We start from the raw sequence: 12,992 nt of genomic DNA, 5'->3' as shown, positions 1-12,992 counted from the left end.
TATTTAAAATTTTCATGAAGCCCAAATTTGTCTGCTTTTTTTTTTTTTTTTTTTTTTTTTTATGGTTACCTGTGCCTTTGGTGTCCTATTGAAGAAACCATTGCCAATCTAGTGTAGTGAAACTTTTGTCCTATGTATTCTCCTGAGAGCTTTCTTGTTTTAGATCTTACATTTAGGTCTACGATCCATTTTGAGTTAATTTTTGTACACAGTGTTAAATAAGATACCAATGTCATTCTTTTACACATGGATATATAGTTTTCTCTGCACCATTTGTTGAAAAATCATCCTTTCCCCCATTGAAGGGTGTTAGCACCCTGTAAGAAGTCATCTGACCATAAATGTGAAGGTTTATTTCTGGCTCGCTATTCTATTCTGTTAGTCTGTATGTCTGTCTGTATGCAAAAACCACACTGTTTTGATTACTATATTTTTGTAGTAAGTTTTAAAATCAGAAAGTGTGAGTCCTCTAGTTTTACTCTTTTTCAAGATTGTTTTGGCCCTTTGTGGTCCCTTCAGATTCCTTATGAATTTTAGGATGGGTGTTTCTATTTGCACAATTTCCTATTTCAGTAGAAGTGCACTGAATCAATAGATTCCATTGAGTTATATTGGTATTTTAACTATATTAAATCTTCTAATCCATGAATGTGGGATATATTTCCATTTATTTAGGTCTCTAATTTCTTTTAGCAATGTTTTCTAATTTCTACTTAGTCTTAAAAGAGAAGGAAATTCTGCAATAGTCTACAACATGGATGAGCCTTGAAGATGTTATGCTAAGTGAAATAAGCCAGTCACAAAAAGACAAATGCTATGTGATTGCACTTATATGAGGTATTTAGAGTAGTAAGAATGATAAAGACAGAAAGAGAATGGTGGTTGCCAGGGCTTGGAGGGTAGGGAAGACGGTGAGTGAATGTTTAATATGTATAGAGTTTCAATTTTACAAGATCAAAAGAGTTATGGGGATGAATGTATTTAATGATACTGAACTATACTTAAAAATGGTTGAGATGGGAGTGCCTGGGTGGGTCAGTCAGTTGAGCGTCTGACTTTGGCTCTGGTCATGATGTCATGGTTCATGAGTTTGAGAGCCGCATTGGGCTCTGTGCTGACAGCTCAGAGCCTGGAGTCTGTCTTTGGATTCTGTGTCTCCTTCTCTTTCTGCCCCTCCCCTGCTTGCACTCTCTTTCTCTCTCAAAAAAAAAAAAGTAAATGAATAAATAAAACATTAAAATGGTTGAGATGGGAAATATTACGTTATGTGTATTTATTTTAATGGAACAAAAAAGAAAAAACAAACCATTGTGATCCCTTTTAAACTTCTTAAAATATATATTCATACAAAAATGCTAAGGATATGTATAAACTAAAATTATTTTTTTAATGTTTATTTATTTTCGAGAGAGTGAGACAGAGCATGAGCAGGGGAGGGGCAGAGAGAGAGGGTGACACAGAATCCAAAGCTGAGCTGTCAGCACAGAGCCTGACACGGGGCTCAAACTCATGAACTGCGAGATCATGACCTGAGCCGAAGTCAGAAGCTTAACCAACTGCGCCACCCCTGTGCCCCTAAAATTATTTCTGCTAATTGATTTTATTCCTTCTTTTGTGTCTCTTGATGTTTCTACAATAATTGTGCATTGCTTTACTAGTAGTTCCTCACAAAGAGATCACAGTTCAAGAGGCTTATGTTTTAGTATGAGAAGCCTTGGTATAAGATATCACTGGACCTTGGAATGCGGGCACCTTTCCTATATCAGCTTTGCAGTGATGCTGCTCGGGCTATTTGGACAGTCCCAGCAAATGCTGGTCAAACCGTTGTAATATTATGACCCACATTTCATTTAAAATCTGTACAAACCAGAATATGTTTCTGAACTGTGAATGATGATTACTATGGGTCAGCATTATTATTGTGGTAACAATTAGTATGAATCTTAAGAAATAGTGGCTGCTCAGCCTAGTAAATGTCTTGATGGGTTTAAGAGCAAGTTGTATGAAAAGTTCTGGGTGACCCTGCACTGGAAGGCAGTGACTGGATTCCCCAGATGGACTCCCACCCCATCCTTTGTGTGGCCTGCAGATTGACATTCAGGCAAAGGAGAGAGCTAGTGAATGCTAGAGGGGAAAAAGGATAACGTTAACCATAATTTATCAGTAATAGTAGAGATAAATTCCTAAGAGGAAATAAGGTCTGAGAAGATTACAGGAAATATTAAGTCTGTGGTTCTGTTTACGGTAGAAACGCTGACCAACAAATTCCAGCTGTTTCTCTGTGGGTTATAGAAGTGTCACAGGCCTGTTTATAGTTAATACATTGTAGACCTCAGCCTGAATCTTATGGAATCCTATTAGTTTGGTTTGGATTTTCTCAGATTTGTCCAAAGAAACATTTTCTATAGGCAGCGCATTTATCTACCAAATTTTTGTTTCCGAAACTTCTAGTTTATTCCCCCTTGTTGACAGCAGTTTTCCTCCCCAGTAATGTTAGTGTAGCTTTATTTATTTAACACTTATATAGCACTGACTCATACCATGCACTGTTCTGTACACCTTTAAATTTAATGCCTCATGACAAACTTACAAACTAGATACTGCTTATTAAATCAGTGCAAAAAGCAAAAACATGAAAGGACAAGAATTATGATTTGTCTATATTAAGATTAGTAGTTTCTGTATGAAAAGGAAAAGAAAGCTCAAAGATGAGCTATAGTCTAAAAAAATTTAACGTACGTAAGTCAGTAGTAAAAGAGAAATACTCCAAATGAGAAAAGTGCAAAAAATATGAAGAGAAAAGAAAAGAGAAAATATTCTTTAAGTTTGTGAAAAGGTGTTTAACTTCTCTAGTTGTGAGAAATGCAATTTAATTTAAAGTAACCATTAGAAGGGTGCCTGAATGGCTCAGCTGGTTGAGTGTCCGACTTCAGCTCAGGTCATGATCATATGGTTCGTGGGTTCAAGCCTGCTTTGGATTCTGTATTTCCCTCTTTCTCTGCCCCTTCCCTGCTTGTGCTCTGTCTGTCTGTCTGTCTGTCTCTCTCTCTCTCAAAAATAAATAAACATTAAAAAAAATTAAAGTAACCATGAGATACCATTTCATCTCTACCAGAGTGACAAAACTTTAGTCCAACAATAACAAAAGTTGGTGAGAATATGGAGCATGAAAGAAGCAAAAATGGTCATCAAGCTCTTTGAAGCTATTTGGAGAGTAGCCTGGCAAAATCTAATACAGCTAATGATGTGTCTACTTTATGACTCAGCAATTCTGCTTCTCTATGTATACCTTAGAGAATCAATCCTATTTGAATAGACAGAGAAAAGTATAAGGTTCTATTGAGCATTGTGTATAATAGTAAGAAACTGAAAACAATAGACCATAAGTAGAAAAAAAAGATAAATTGTGGAATTTATCAGGAATCCCCATCCCATGGGCACAGGAATGTGCCCAGTGGATAAAGTACATGAGCTAAATCCATATGTATGAATACAGATAGATCTTGAAATTAAAATGTTTAATACGAAAGCAGGTTCCAGTAAAAAATCCCACATAATACCTTATATTGCTCATGGATTAATCCCAACAGATACACATGTATTTAATAGGATGGTGCTTCTTTTGAAGAGGGGAAAAAGGGCAATAAGGTAAAAGAGAGGTGCAAAAGGGGCTTCAATTCTGTTGGTAACATTTGTTCCTTAGAGATATGAAGCACATATGCTCAAATGTTAAGATTTTAAAGATGTGAGTAGGTGAGGGGCCATAAGTATTTTTATTACTTTCTTTTCTATAGTTTCCTATTCATACACTTCTTGGCATATTTGAAATATTTTACAAGAGTAAAATAAAAAATGAGCTTAATAATTTAAGAACTAACTCTAGTGGATAATATTCCTGAATTTTCTTTTAAGAATCATAGGAAGGCATTGCTGTTACATTGAAATAAACTCTTCCAAAAACTTTTATGTTATGTGTACAGCACTTCTTTACAAAGTTATACTCAGTTCTCACTGTCTTCCAATGTAATGTATTTTTCAATTCTTCATTGTTTTTGTTAAGTGCCTGCAAGATATTTATTTAGCTTTCTGTGTTTTTCACAAAGTTATTTGGAGTTTAAAGGCACAGTCTTTTGTATATCAAGAAGATGGAGTGTGAAAACTTTTTCTCCACTGTTCTGGAGAGTCACCCTTAGGGGAAATCCACAAATGTTTTTGTATTTATTTGTATAAGGGGATGGAACTAATGTGTACAAAATTTAGAAGATGTGGGTCCTGAGTATACAGATATTGACACTTAGATTAAAAAAACTGTGGTTGGCAAATTGACAATTCTACCATACAGACAGTATTGCAACAAGACGAGGTTTACCTTTGTACTTATGTAAAAATATGACTTTTTTTGCAAATTGATTCATATTTCCAATTATATGAAGAAGTCATTGTGTGCATTGAAGAACGCTTTTATAACATAAAGTCATATTCCAATGTTAGTTAAGTTACATTTGGATTTTCACATAAAACTTCTCTGAAAATACAACTAACTAGACCTCCAAAATAACTTACATTTTTGAGTCCTGAATTTTGATGTGGAAAAATGATTGAGAGGATTCAAAGATTTAAAAACTTGTTGCAGAGTCTCTGTATATAGTTTATCCTTGAAATACTTTTCTGTTCTGACCCAAAAGTAGGGAGAAACTCATGAAACCAAGATGGATGTGACTTTACTTTTGCCACAAGTGTTACCATATTCCTCACTCAAGAAACTCTGAAGAGCATGGAAGACAAAGTTTCTTTGAGCCTCTCATAAAGGCAGGCAGGAGACAAAGATAAAGGGCAAAGGCTTCAAGTTGCTATCACTAACTTTTAAGTTGCCAGATTTTGTCCAGGGGGTACCCGTGGGCCTCTTAGGGAAACGAGACCTTGCCAATCTGTGGACACAATGTGACTCCCAGTAGGCACTCATTCTCTTTCATCATTGGCAAGAACTGAGACTTTGGATGTCATCTGAACCACAGGATGAGACAGGAAGACAAGATTTAACATCTGTGGCTTTTCTACAAGCTATATTGATGTTGGTACCGCTTTAAATTGTTTCAACCCGCTTGGGCACTATCCTAGTAAATTGTATTTGCTCTACTACCCACTGCTTAGCTTGAAATCTCTGCATTGTCATGATCTACTATGAGATCTCCAGACATAGTGAAGACCAGTGGAGATTCCTGACACTGGTATCATCACCGATGATGTACACTGTACAAAGACTGACATTTTCCAGAAAAAGAAATAACAAAGTAACATGTAAATACATTTTAAAAGTCCCAGAAGCTTTGAATTTTTATCTTAAAAATTAAAAATAATTTTTGATTGGGTGCCTGTGTGGCTCAGTTGGTGGAGCATTTGACTCTTGATTTCAGTTCGGGTCTAGATCCCAGGGTCATGGGATTGAGCCCTGCATTGGGCTCATGGAGTCTGCTTAAGGATTCTCTCTCCCTCCCTCTGCCCCTCTCCCGCCCCCCTACAATAAATAATTTTTTTTTTTTACTGAGATACATAGTTGACCCTTGAACAATGAGGGGGTTTGGGATGCCAGACCCCCATATAGTTGAAAAAAATCTCTTTATAACTTTTAGCTCTCCACAAATTTAGCTAGTAATAGCCTACTGTTGACTAGAAGCCTTACTAATAACATGAAGACTTGATTAACTAATTTTGCATGTTGTTTGTATTCTATACTGTATTCTTACAATAAAGTAAGCTGGAGAAAAGAACATGCTATTAAGAAAATCATAGGAAAGAGAAAATACATTTACAGTACTGTATTGTATTTATTGAAAAAAGTCTGTGTATAAGTGGACCCACACAGTTCAAGCCAATGTTGTTCAAAGGTCAACTACAATGGACATATAACACTGTATTACTTTTAGGTATACAGCATAATGAATGATTTGACATATGTATGCTTATACTTTTATAACCATAAAATATCTGAGAGATGATCAGCAGTAAATAGGATATGCTGTATAAATTGTTAAAATGCTTTCTTTGGATTGCAGTTTAGGCATATTTTATTATTGTGTATATTTTTAATATAAGTGACACTGCTACTAAATGAAATATCAGTTATTGGATACTTACTATGTGCCATGTTAAGCAGTTTACAACTATAATTTTCTTATAACAGATGAGAAAATTAGAGCTCCGAAAAGTTAAACCACTTACCTACCATCACAAAGCTAGGGGAGATTAAGAAATACGTTTCATTTATTGATTTGTTTATTGATTGTCTTTCACAAATGGCAACGATACATAGTGAGATGAGCTCTGAGCCAAGAATATAAAGATCTGAGTATGAGTCCCAATTATGCTTCAAATTTTTCATCTTCAAAATAAAGATAGCTTGTCCTTTCTCACAGAATTCTTGAAAAGATCAGATTGGAATAAGGTGATCAATATTATGAGACATTATGGGACCATAGAATTGATCAGTGGTCAGTGGGGAAGAAATTGGGAATTGTTGCAGCCCAAGCAACTCCCCAGTACAGAGTTAACTTTCCTCTGTCCCCCAGTTCTGATTTGCCAGGAGCCTAAAGGTGGCATTGTGTGCTGGACTTGATTGGGTTGATGTCGACTTGTAGCGGGTCTACCCTATTGAACAAGCATAGAGAAAGACAAGTTCAAAATCCCACCAGCGGATAGATTTGAGCCTTCTCTTACATATAGCTCCCTGCCTGATTTCTCTATGCCTAAATTTCCGCAGTCATCAGAATCATAAAACTTGCCTCCCAAGATTATGAGACTGACTCAGGACCTTCAACGCCTCCCAGGATTATGATGACTAGAAATAATATATGCAAGTATTTCTTACAGATAAAAGGCTCTCAGTTAAAAGTAACACCAAGATGCTAGGCTTCAAGTACTCCTTTTTAAGCCCTCTCTGGGACTGGTCTTTGGCTGCAAATGACTCACATAACTTTGTCTGGTCTTCTCCCTGGACTTTGCTACCTAGAGTCAAGCAGTAGAAAGTTGTGGTTAACATGTGGGCTTGGGACCCAGGATAGATTTTCAGCTTGGCTACTTAATTTGATATGACTTCAAAAGGTTACTTAAACTCTCTAAACCTTTTTCCTCACCTTTAAAATGAGCTTGATGATGATACCTACCTCACAGGATTGTTCTGTGAATTGATTTGATTTGAGAAATTGTGAATGCTATTAACTGATATTTTTATTAAGATCATATAGGGAGGAGGTGCTGGCGCTGTGATTCAAGCCCAGATCTATCCACAGCTCATGCCTTTTCTGTTGTAGCACACTTCCTGTGTTCGAATAGTTTTAGTAACTGGACTGACAGTGTGCCATGACTAGAAATATTTACAATGTGCAAAATAGGATGATTTTGTAAGACCATAGAAAATAGTAGATAATTTTTAAGGTCTTTTGAATTCCTGAGATCTTATGATTTTCTGGATAACATAGTCAATCCCTAAATCAAAACATTATGTTTTAAGCATCTGTTTGTAAGTTAGTTGTTGGGAACTTGAAATTTATTTTCAATAAGACATATTTCTATGAAGAATTTAAAGAGCAGTGTGGAAGAAGAAGGAAAAGAGGATATATTGTGATACTACATTTAAACCTCAGATTATTTTTCTTCTCCAAACCTTAGTGTCTAAATATACCTACTGTCAGCAAGGTTTATGGAGAAAGTAATCCACCCCACTTATTCAAGCTGCTGTGACTAAAGCCTTCTTGTTCTGACCAAGTAATCATATACTCATTCACTGAGGAAATATTGAGTGCCAACTGTGTTCTTAGTTTTGGGGGTATAGCAGTGAAGAGACATTCTGCGCCTGTAGTGTGGGAGAAGGTAGTAGCCCTGGGAAAAGAGATGATTGGACAGATTTGAGACATACCTAAAATTCATTCTACTAAAAGGAGGAAAATTGGAGGCAATAGGTTTTTAATCTACTATTGTCATAGTCCAAGTGTCAGACTAGATAAATAAAACCCAACAGTTGAAATGTTGATTCTGCTGACCCATTGTGTGTCAATTAAAAAAGTTGATGAAAAGGAGTTCCTGACTTCACTAAGAGTGTGGATTCAGGAAAGGGGGAAATGCAAGGTTTATGGGGGCAGTGGAAGTGGTGGTCATCCACGGACATGTTGTGGGTATGGGGATGATAGTGCACCTGCGTGGGAATATCCCATGGCAGCTAGGAAGAGGGAGTGGCGGAAAGGTCATGGCTAGAAATACAGTTTTGGGTACCATCTGCATGGAGACAACAGAATTACTTAGATGGGTGATCCAATAAGTATAGTATTATAGGATGTAAAGATGGGTTGGCCAACAGCGCCAAATGCTGCGTAGAGAACAGGTAGGATGAGGCCTTGTGGAGAGAATATTGGGTCTGACACGAGGTCACTGAAGACTCTCAGAGACTGAGTAAGAAAAGGTGGTGGTGAACAAATCAGATTTCAGAGGCTCAAGCAGCCGTGACAGACTAGAAATGGATAAATAAGAGGACCTAAAGGGGTAAGAATGCCAAGAAAACATTTTTTCTCAAATGAAAATTGTTTATTTTTGACAATAATATGGAAGATATTGATAGGGGGCGGATTTAACGGTCTCATCTGTATCTTTCCGTTCTCTGTGTTAATGCTGATTATGTCGGTCCCTGACTGAAAGACCTCTCTGGATTCCTCATTGCCAGCAGAAATCCAATATCCATAGCATAACAGACAAGATGCCTTGCACTCCGGTTCTGATCTTCTTTTCCCATTTTTCATCTTTTGCCAATCAGGGCACAGGAGATTTTAGATTCTTTCCAAGTTGGGTCTTTGTACACATTGCTCTCTCTGTCTGGAAGATCCTTCTTTCCATCTTCCCCATGGAAAATGCTAACTCATCCTTCAACCACTGGCTCAAATGTCACCTGGTTTTTGAAATCCTTCCTGACTCACCAGGCCCAGTTCACATCTCCTTCTTTGGTACTTAAACCGATGTTATACACTCATTTTTTGGTCTTAGCATCTTGCATTGCAATCCATCAATTTTTTTAGCTGTGTTGTCTTTTAGATTATATGTTCTTTGAATACAGGGGCATTTTTATTATGATCCCCATGACTGGCACAAAACAAACTATTACTAAAAGCATCAGGAATGAGTGAGTGAGTATTAATGTAAGGAGATATAGCTTGAGGCTTATAAGACAGAAGTGAAAAAGCATCTTTGTGCTAAATGAAATAAGCCAGACGCAGAAATACAAATAGTGCATTGGTCTCACTTATGTGTGGAATCTAAAAAGTCAGACCTCTAGAGCCAGAGTGTAGAATGGTAGTTGCCCAGGACTAGGGTTTGGGGAAAATGGGGATATACTGGTCAAAGGATACAAGCTTTCAGTTATAAGATGAATAAGTTCTGAGAATTGAATGCATAGCATGGTCATTACAGGTTATAATAGCATATTTTATACTTAAATTGTTCTTAAGTAGATCTTAAGTGTTCTCACCTCCCCCCCACACAAATGGTAACCATGAAGTGAAGGATGTGTAATTTAATTTGATTGTAATAATCATTTCATGATGTATATGTATATTAAATCACTACACTACATTGCACTCATTAAAAAACCACATTGTACAAACTAAATATGTACAATTTTTATTGGTCAATCATATCTCAAAAAAGGTTGGGGAGATAAAGCTGTATGAATTTGAGCAAGTTCTTTCTCTGAACTTGAGTTCCTACTGGTCATATGAGAATAATATTTACCTTACAGTAAGCCTGTGAGGATAAAAGCTACAAGATATAGACCAAACAATTTAATAACCAGTGTTTAGTAGTCATTAACATTAGAATTATTTCCAACTCTGCCTTCATGGCCCATGCCTCTTAGTTTCTCTCTGGTCTTGGGTTTGGCTGCAACTTTAATCCATTCTCTAAAGAGAAGAGTTTTTTGTTTGCTTTTTTAAGTAAAATCTTGATGCGAAGAAGTTTAAACTCAAGTCCATCTTCATGTTTCATTTATCTAAGTAATGCAATCTGATTAACAATACTCATTCTGACATCAAGTGAATTCAGCAAAAATCCAAAATGTGTTATGTGGGTTGATTTGGTAAGTTCACAATTAAGTCTGAGTTGCTTAATGAGTTTCCAAGCAATGTCCCGGAAGAGGCTCTCGTTTTGAGGCTCACTTCCCTGGATCTAGGGACACTTTCTTGTTTTATCTTCAGTATTATACTGCCCGAAAGTGATTTTAGAATAGCTCTTTCCTTTCCTTTTCTTCTTTTTAGCAGAATTTTTGTGGTTAATAAAAACATGTGCTTACAGCCTTTTTGCATAGATAAAGGAAAGGATTCCACATCAGATTTAGATCAAGCGATAGATTTTCAGAAGAAAATGATGGATGTGTCCTCTGGGAGCAGCGGAATGCAGCGATGTTCTGTCTCTGACTGATTGAGCTTAAGGCATTTACGAACACTTCCACACCCACACCCACGCAAATACACAAACAGTGGTCACAACTGCAGCTCCAGACACTGCCTCTCTCCCTTGTCTCATTTCCAAAGTGCATCCGTTGTTTTCCATAACATGAAATAAATCCCTCGCTTTCGCCCAGTGGTGAAAAGCTTATATAAATACTAAAACTGAAGCTATTCCCCTGAGTTTTCTGGCAAGCCTGCTTCCATGGGTTTGTGTGGATATTGACATGCATTTTCTGTGCGGCTCTTTCAGGCCGCTTGGGTGAGGCCAGTGGTGATAAATTCACTTGTTTTGAAAATTTATCAGCTTAACCATTATTATACTCCATTTTCAAAAATTTAAATAATTGACACCTTGATTGAAAAGGCTCCAGGTTCAAAGTATCTCTTTTATTCTTTCAGCATATATCATTCTGGTGATATATATGTCTTAGGAAGTCTTGGCCAGGGATGACTTTAACAGTCATTGAAAAGAAAATAAGGATGTGAAAAATCAATTATTGTGAGACGTTTAATCTTGCATGGTGGTGTTCGCATGAAAGAATGCTTTTCAGTATGTAGAAGGGAAGTATTTGATTGTGTACTAAATAGGGATGGTTAACATCACTGGCTGTAATTCAAATGTATGATGAAAACTCTTTAGTCATCATAATAGCAAGATTAGAAAAGTGTCCTCAAAGTGTTGAGATTGTTTTTACCCTTGTATCACGTGTTTTAAACAGTGGAAGAGGTATTGCACTTCTCTAATATAATTTCCCACAGAATCTGCAAGTCTAAGGTTAATTCTAGCTATGGTTATGATTGCTGTGGGGTGCCTGGGTGGCTCAGTCAGTTAAGCATCTGACTTTGGCTCAGGTCATGATCTCACGGTTCATGGGTTCGAGCCCCATGTTGGGCTCTGTGCTGACAGCTCAGAGCCTGGGGCCTGTCTTCGGATTCTGTGTCTCCCTCTCTCTCTGATCCTCCCCTGTTCACACACACACTCTCTCTCTCCCTCTCTCTCTCAAAAATAAAAATAAAACATTAAAAAAATTTTTTTTAAATTGCTGAATGAAAGTCCATGAATACTATTTCTATTATATTTCCATTTGTCTTTCCATAGTAGTGCCTTCTACTTGCTCCCAATAATCTATTTTACCTAAGGTGTCTTAAAACTCTCTTTTCACCTAGATTATTACTTAACTAAACATAGTTTGCTACTTTAACAATTAGTAAATCTAAATTCTTTTAAGTTATGACTGTTAAGTTGCCTTGAAGTTCCAAGACTGTGTTCTATATCATTGTCTTAACAAGAAAAATACAGTGAATCTCATTAATTAATTAATTAGGTCCCCTTTTCTTGAGACCTAATAGAGAAAATAAAGGCAATCAAATAGGCTTTCAGGTCTGTGAAGTCTAATTTTAAATTATAGAAAAAAACCAAAACAGAAGTAAAGGAGTTGGCTGGATTTGAGAGGTAACAGCTAAATTGATATATGAGTCTTCACATGCCTAGATTTGCTATGATTAGTAAATCACAGTGCAAATAAGTACCTAAAGTTGTTTTTAGACCAATGGCTGTGGCTGCTTATTCTAATGTACCTTAAATGTAATAGGGGTAGAACATATAGCTTTCTTTTAAAATAATTACATTTTAAAAATGTTTATTTATTTATTTTGAGAGAAAGAGAACGAGGGGGAGAGAGGGAGTGCAAGCAGGGGAGGGACAGAGAGAAAATCCCAAGCAGACTTCACATTGTCAGCGCAGAGCCCAGTGCAGGACTAGAACCCACGAACTGTGAGATCATAACCTGAGCTAAAATCAAGAGTCGGATGCTCAACCGACTGAGCCACCCAGGTGCCCCTGAAACAACATTTGTTTATTTTTTGTTTTGAGGAATAGTTTAGTAGGTCAGTGTCTACCTTACACTGGGGTACTGTGCTTTATACCTAAAAAATATTTTGCACAATGAAATTATGCTCAGAATTGCAATTATTTTTATTATTAGTATTATTATATTTATAAATTGCTCAATACCACCACAATTGAAACTCCGTTAAAACCGTTCCCCACATAATCTCTCTTCTCCAATGGGCTCTCTGTCAAAAAGCACACAGGGATAGAAGTAGGAGGAACTTTACCTCTAACGGTGGATTTTCAAACAATGGGACGGACCTGGGTGGCTGTTCTTAACCACTGCGGGGCAAGCCAAGTTGTTTCAGTTAGGCAACATTCTCCAAACCAGGAGCAAAGACAGTCTAAGAAACATATTTTTGTCATTATTGGTTGCTTCAAAAGAGGGCCATATGAGAAAAAATGTTGTGTTACATTCTTTGTAAAAATGCATCTTTTCTTGGTGTGTTCCCAGGTTTGAAAAAGAAATGACCAGCAAGTGGTTACACCTCTTTGAAGGTAGTGGGGTTGCATACGGCCCAATCAACAACATGAAGAATGTATTTGAAGAACCCCAGGTTTGGTTTTTGAAGTTTTTAGTACATCGCAGTTAAAAACACAAGATATTGCCTCTCCTT

General features: G+C 36.8%; 1 protein-coding gene across 1 annotated transcript in view; it reads left to right on the top strand.

The window, feature by feature from the left end:
* The window catches only part of SUGCT (succinyl-CoA:glutarate-CoA transferase), a 737,889-nt gene that overhangs the window by 354,148 nt on the left and 370,749 nt on the right, over nt 1–12,992 (top strand). Inside the window, exon 12 of the mRNA XM_039237988.1 lies at nt 12,830–12,932. Within this exon, the coding sequence (XP_039093919.1) occupies nt 12,830–12,932 (103 nt within the window). The remainder of the gene's footprint in view (nt 1–12,829; nt 12,933–12,992) is intronic.

This window comes from Hyaena hyaena, unplaced genomic scaffold (genome assembly GCF_003009895.1).
Source record: "Hyaena hyaena isolate Hyena2069 unplaced genomic scaffold, ASM300989v1 scaffold_133, whole genome shotgun sequence".
NCBI lineage: Eukaryota > Metazoa > Chordata > Mammalia > Carnivora > Hyaenidae > Hyaena > Hyaena hyaena.
This window is presented reverse-complemented; position numbering and strand designations above follow the sequence as displayed.